We start from the raw sequence: 7,091 nt of genomic DNA, 5'->3' as shown, positions 1-7,091 counted from the left end.
AACTGCCTTAAAGAAACATTTAGCAGCCAGGTGTCCAATTACTTTTGAACCCCTAACCTACTCAAAACCTACTCCAATTAAAGCTCCAACTTGGCACTTTAATGTAGTAAATAAAGTAAGTATAAAATGTAATTAACAGTCCAAATACTTACTGTCTGGACTGTATGTTGATGACTGACAGTGAGATGGTCGTGTGTGAGCTTCACTTACACAGTGCTCTGCTGGGACTGAAAAGGTTGAGTACTGAAACTTAAAAGCAATATTAATTTCATGTGTGAGTGTGTTAATAAGAATACTTAAGACACATTGGGGGTTAAAGCATAATGTTTTCAACTTTAATATTAACCATGTACAGTTAGAGACAGAACATTTGATAAAACAAAGAAGAGAAGCAGAAAACAGTGTACATATATAAAAAAAAGTAAATATTACAAAAAAATCCACCTAACTTATGTCTATCTTAACTTGGTATTATTGGAAGGGTGAGTGGTTCACAAGCAAGAAAAATTCAGTCACTTTTTTAAAAAACTTGTTGGACCACAGAATTGCTTTTCTCGGGAAAATCTAGCATAACGGAGCGGTCCTGAGAAGGTGTAACCATTGGCATAGATATATGTAATATGTGTCTGTGAGAGAGTATAAATGCATGGAAACGTATCCACTGATTCTTAAGACAAGTTTTACATAATACGTTCTGCTGTTACTCCTGGCATGTAGTATTCTGAAAGAACAAACAAAAAACTCAAGAAAAAAAAAAGGCCACTGAGCAGCCTCCAGTATGTACACAATATATGAACAAATCCATACAGGTAATATTTTCTGTGTTGAGGGTGTAAGGTTTGTCCCTTTAGCATGTTGCTTTAAATGCATCATGAAGACTGCAGGCAGTCTGGAAAACTATACTAAAATAACAGATTCATCTATGAGTTATTTAAGAAAAACTACAAGGGAAAGAAAGAGTCATTCTTCAACCGTACATATACTATTATCATCATATGAAAATAAAACATGACAGCTCTGGGAAAGGTATATTAAAGGTTCAAATCTGTTGCACAGTGTGCAGCTTTCTGACTCTGCTTCGCCTCCAACCTGGACATATTCAGGAAAGCAGAGGGGTAATGTTTAGTTTTGTGCGGAAGCTTTTATGTGTAATATTTGACAGTGAAGTCAGAGATAAAGCTATGGCAGACTTCTCTGAAAAGTTTTCTTTCTGTAGCGTCCAAGGAGGAAAGAATTTTAAAGAAATAGTTCAGCTTTTTAATGAATTATCCCCTTTGGTCATTGTAACCAAAGAGAAAATATCACAAAAATCTGGACATTAGGGTTCAGGTCTTTGACAACACCCATCACTTACATCACAATATAAAACATCTTTGTAAATCACTGGAACCTGTAAAGTTGTAGACACAGATGAGGCTTTTGCATATTGTCCTCTATTCAAACAGGAAACACACACTGCAATGACAATATTCTGGCCGCTGTTGCACACATGATTCTTATCTCCCTTCTTCTGTCTGTGCAGTTTAAATCAGACTGTATCTATGACCTCAAACACAGCATTAACTATAACACACCTGCTCATACACACACCTGCTGCTGCACTGTAAATCCTGTCTACAGGCCTGGTCACACCAGCGTTTAAATTGGTAAAAGTTTGAAACAAAATCAATTCCATTAATTGAAATCACACAATGACCTTGACAGTGCTGACCTTTTAGGGAACAGAGCCCAAAATGGAGAAAGGTATCATAGCTTATTAATTATGTTCCACCAACCACTTTTATTGAACCTCCTGTCGGAGTAAAAAATGTTCCGAAGAGGAAATGAAAGAGGAATGGTTTGCAGACAGTTATGAGACAGAAATCGATGGTACAAATACATCCTTTAAAAAACTGTGTGAACTAATGTCCTGTTAGCGACTGAACCCATAAGGTTGCTAACTGACAGTTAGCAACCTCGCTAGCTTGGAGAGCCCCCCTCCTCCCTAATAACACTTCACTAAATTAAATGTACAATCCTGAGTAAACGGAACAGTATAGAGAAAATAGAAAGAAGCTCAAAAAGCGCTAGCATGTTCCTGGCTAGCTAGTGTGTTAGTGGTTAGCTCACCAGCAACAGTAGTTGACCAGCTAGCACTGTGAGTAGCCACTATGTCACATAGCTTCTACAACCAAATATGTCGCAAAGTCAGGGTTTCTGGTGTGACCAGGCCTTAATCCCACCTGACTTCTTCCCATCTTCCCTCCTCAGCTGCCACTTGATACCATTACCTTCATCTCTCCCCTTTCCTAACACACTCTCAAGGAGGTCTTTATGACTTATGAGTGTTATAGTGTGCGTACACTTGTGTTAAATGTTTGAGAACAATAAATGAAAGAGTGTAGAAGACAGGGATCTATCTGCAGATCTATGAATATCTAGAGAACACACACAGAGACTACTACATGTGTACAAATGGCTATGCATGGTCCCTGCCATGTGTTAACTCATAGCTCAGAGGAACTCGGGTTTCTCCTCTTTGTCAGGGAAAATAGGAAAATAGAATTTCACAAACACATGCATTCCCCAGGAAAATGAAATGGCCTCGGCAGATACAGTAAAACCCTGCAGAGACGAGCGTGTGGGCTGCTGTGGTCAGTTGCGTGTGTGTGTGTGTGTGTGTGTGTGTGTGTGTAAATGGCGTCTGTGTCAAATGTTCTGCGTGTGAAATGTAACACAGAGGAATGTTATGTTATGTCTGGTTATGTTTGTGTGTTCTGAGGGCCACAGTTGATGTGAACTTCAGAGGGGATGAAGAACAAAAACAACAGAGAACAGCTTGCGTCTCTCCTCAAAAGATTTTGCCTTTCTTCTTGTTCTTTTCCATCGTCCTGTGTGAGAAACGACAAAACGACAAAGTTCATGAGAAAATGATGTCACTATCTTGTACTATGACACCCAAAAATGTTATGTAAGGCTTCACAGGCCTGACATTGATTGACATGATAAACACATGTCAGACTTATTTTTAATACATGTGAAGAACCCCGACAGATCTTAAATAATTGCCTCATGACTGTTAAAATGTGCCACCACCCACTACTTACTATGTTTTATTAAGTTTTTCATGTACTATTTCACTTTATCTATTCTTGAAAAGATAAGATTGTTTTTCCAAGACGGAGCTTGCAGTCTGGATTAAATGATATGTTGACTGTGTGCAAATAAATGTGGTTATATCTGTCAAGCTAATCTTACGTTTATTTATAATCAGGAATGGAAACTGGTTGGGTCCTCAGGTTAGCTTTTTTCTCCCCTCCCCCTTCTTAAAATGTTGCTTTGGTTGCAGATTGTATGAAAATTCCACAGAGTTTTAATCTTCAGCACATTAATAATACAGAAAGGATCGCATAAAAATTCCACACTATAAATACTCGCTTACATTCCACGGCTGCATTCATGCGCACGGTACTTGTATAGTGTTTTTCATTTTGTAAATATCACAGTTCTCATGCTACCCATTGGTTTACTGTTCCTTGTATATAATCTGCACATACTTTTCATTCTGTACATTCATTAGCTGTACTTGTGTATTGGCTTCTGGTCGTCTTGTATGTCACATCTCTTCTGCTTTGCTGATTCATCCTGCATATCCTGCGCATTTATTCATCTACTTGTATCTATGTGCACTATGTGTGCTGTATTTTGTTTAACTGGGACTTATTGTAGTGAGTTCAATGGTAATAAAGTTGAATCTCATTTAAAACAGTAACATTTCTTTCCAGAAACAACGTCCCTTTTCTACTTTGTACTGAAACAGTAGAAGACGGGTGGTGGCAGGTGTTTCAGAGGAGGATATTTCAAGACAAACCATAAACCCAAAATTATCAGTGTAGCTTAATACCACAGCATGGTAAGTAAGATTTTTTTTAATCCAATTTGGGTGAACTGACCCTTTAAAAAAAAGATAATCAGTTTTAGACTGTCAGCTGATTGGCTGGTATCATGCATCTATTGGTTATAACGACAGTAAGGATGTGTTACAGTGTATCACACTGCCTCACGTCCTGTCAAAAGATGAACTCCACCTCTGTGTAAATGTGTTTTGTGGTGTTTCAAATACTTGAGATGTACATGATGGAGTCTGTCAGTTACATTTGGTACACAAGTATTGAATGTTGCATTCAAGGAGAGACAATCGATCTTTATCAGCATCATTTTTGTTTTAATACATTCATGGGTGTGTGTTAGCTTGGGTATATTTACTGTGTATATTTCACATGAGACTCTGTCATTTGAGGCTAAGTTTGTTGAACATTTTGTTGCTATTCATACTGGTGACCAGTAGAGGCCACTCAAGGGAACAGATGGTGTTACAGCTACAGCTGAAAATGTGTTGAAATGAGTTACAACATTTAGTTAGTGTCCTATCTTAGAAAATTCATGCCAAATATATTGATCTATTGGTCTAAATCAGTAGACATGCTGCAGACTGAGATGGCGTTACTTTGCTTTTGTATGTTGTTTTTCCATCAACTGAACAAATGAACCATTTTTAGCCAAATGAACAGGCAGCGTATTAGACAGCTGTTTAAGTGTGTGTGTGTGTGTGTGTGTTACTGACTTTGAAGCGTCCAGTTTCTGCTGCTCCAGGATTCTCTGCTGAGCCTCCCAGTTGGCCTTCTCGTCTTCAAACACTCGTCTCTTCTCCTCCAGCTCTTTGTACTGCGCCTCCAAGTTCCTTTTCATCTGTTCGTGGCGTCGCTCCAGCTGAGGGTCAAAACAAGTGTATAGACTCAGTCACAGTCAGAAACTGTCACTTTATGTCCCTGCTTCATCATGCCAGAAAATGCAAGTGTTGGTGTTCACAGTTTGTATCAGTTTTATATCAGGGCTGGGCGATAGAGCTGAAAAATGTATCATGATAAAATGTTTCATTGCTGTCGATATTGATAATTATTGGTAATTTTTAATGACCTATTTTTAATCAAACCAGGAGAAAAAAAGGCTTTTCTTATTGCTATTGATGAAGTGTCTATAGCCAGTACGTATTGCTATAGTTTTATAACCCAGGCCTATTTTATATTACACAAATTTTCATCTCTCTCTCTCATACACACACACACACACACACACACACACACATCCACAAACCCACCTCAGCCTCTGAGTCCTTCAGTTTCTGCTTCTTCTCCTTGACCTTCATTTCAAACACCTGCTCCATCTCTGCCTCCATCTTCTTCATTTTCATCACATGCTCCCTCCGCTCCTCCTCCATCTGTGCCAGGGGACTCCTGTAGACCGTAGGGAAAGGTGGAGGTTAAGAGTTGATGTCACAGACCGAGGCTGTACTGCCCGAACCCCACACCCCACTTTTTTTCCCTAAAGCTTGGGCTCTGGGCTCAGGCCTTATCATATTCTGTGTTGGTCGGACCTCAAGGCCTCAATATAGCCTCAGGTCTCGTGTCGGGTTCAGGCCTCAAATTCAGCAGTACCAGGTGGGTTCAGTGAGGTCTGAAAGGTGCAAGTATGGACTGGGTACAGGTCTCAGTTTTAGGCGTGTGCAGAACTCTACATTGAAGATGTTCCACAGTTAGGGAGTGTGGGAAAGCTACTGAATGAGATCAAATGTTCATATGTGATGGACTGAAAACACTAAACCACACTTTATTCCTAAAAAGTGATCCAATGTAATGAGGCAGCTTTGAAGCTTTTTTAACTTTGTTTAAACCCTTTTAATTTTACGCTCTGTTCCCTGCCAGTGAAGAGGAACATTTGTTTGATAGTTTGCAGGAGCTCGAACAAACTGCATAAGGTGCATAAAGCTGGGCAACAAGCCAAAGAAGACAAGCTAATGGAAACCTTCTGCCTATAGTGTAACAATGTTGGACATTTCTGAGCTTTCCAAGAGAGAAACTATTTTCTCAGATATCTGATTTGAACTGTCATTCTTTACTTCCAGACAGGGACTTCAACTTCTTTAAATGTATTAGATTTGCTTCTGGACTGCTCCTTCAGAATTATTAAAGATAAGTTATTACTGTCACTACCCACTCTCTGCTGTACTGAGCTTTGTGTTTGCTTGTCGGGAGTGATGAGGTCAGAGCATAGACTTCAAACGTCAACGCTGTACAGATTCTGCATACACATAACAATCCATTCTCGAACCAAAGACATTTATATTGCAGTTATACCCATGTAACATACTCTTGAAACAAAAAGAATACAAATGTAGAGATATGTGTGTTCTACAAGCACAACGTCTCATTGCCTTACAGTGGAAGAATGTTAGTAGACTGAGGATAGGCAGGTGGTTGAGAGAGATGGCCGAGAGAGCGGATTGTTGATTGTCTGGAGTGGGTGGCAGCTGTGTTTAGAAGCAGAGACTATGTATGTATGTATTTATTAATCTTAATTGTATTTTTTTATTTTCTCTTATTTTGCTGCTGTTGGTGTTGTTTTTATTATTGCTAACATGTATTATCATTATTTACTTACTCATTCATCTCTGTATTCCTTTAATGCATAACCTATTGTAATAGTGTCTATGCTGTTGTTATTGTTGCCTCATTGCCTCTTGGTGTAGGGGGGTTACTGTCGTTTTAAGTTTGTTATAAATGTACTGTTGCTATAGCGGGTGGGGGGGAAAGGTTTAATGTTGTGTCTACAATATTGGTGAAATAAGTCTGTTATGCATGGAAAATCAATAGATACATGTGTTAAAAAAAGTGACTGGGTCCTACTTGGTGAGCTGTCCCTTGGTCTTGGAGGTGTCCACTCCATTACAGGTGACGGCAGCAAGTTTCTTACTGCGGTAATTCTCATAGTGGACGTTGTTGGTGACGTCCTTTAGGTCCTGCATGTGGGTCCTATGGGATGGAAGGAAAAGGAAGAAATAAATCAATGATGGTAATCTAGGAAGGTGGCGGACAAGAAAAAAAGGAAAGGAGAAGAAGATATAATGCAACAAGAACAATATACAAAAAGAAGAAAAGTAGTATTTGAATGTGAAAATTTTACTCTCCATACATCGGGACCCAGCCAAAAGGTAAGGGCTTATTTATAAGGGCACAAGCTAAAGCTGTAAATGAATTTCACATATACAATTTTTT

The 7,091-nt window shown here is 39.0% G+C and overlaps 1 protein-coding gene across 6 annotated transcripts in view; it reads right to left on the bottom strand.

Moving 5' to 3' along the window:
- Window positions 1-313: 313 nt before the first annotated feature.
- LOC122985302 (septin-7-like) overlaps window positions 314-7,091 on the bottom strand; it is a 58,503-nt gene continuing 51,725 nt past the window's right edge. For all 6 annotated transcript variants that reach the window (XM_044355852.1, XM_044355853.1, XM_044355854.1 and 3 more), the window contains 4 exons: window positions 6,723-6,848; window positions 5,138-5,273; window positions 4,604-4,749; window positions 314-2,870 (listed from right to left, as the gene is read on the bottom strand). In XM_044355852.1, coding sequence (XP_044211787.1) covers window positions 2,831-2,870; window positions 4,604-4,749; window positions 5,138-5,273; window positions 6,723-6,848 — 448 coding nt within the window. In that variant the 3' untranslated portion in view covers window positions 314-2,830. The remainder of the gene's footprint in view (window positions 2,871-4,603; window positions 4,750-5,137; window positions 5,274-6,722; window positions 6,849-7,091) is intronic.

The sequence above is a fragment of the Thunnus albacares genome, chromosome 7 (genome assembly GCF_914725855.1).
Source record: "Thunnus albacares chromosome 7, fThuAlb1.1, whole genome shotgun sequence".
Taxonomy (NCBI): Eukaryota; Metazoa; Chordata; class Actinopteri; order Scombriformes; family Scombridae; genus Thunnus; species Thunnus albacares.
The sequence above is the reverse complement of the archived record's forward strand: the minus strand, read 5'-3'. Positions and strand labels throughout refer to the sequence as shown.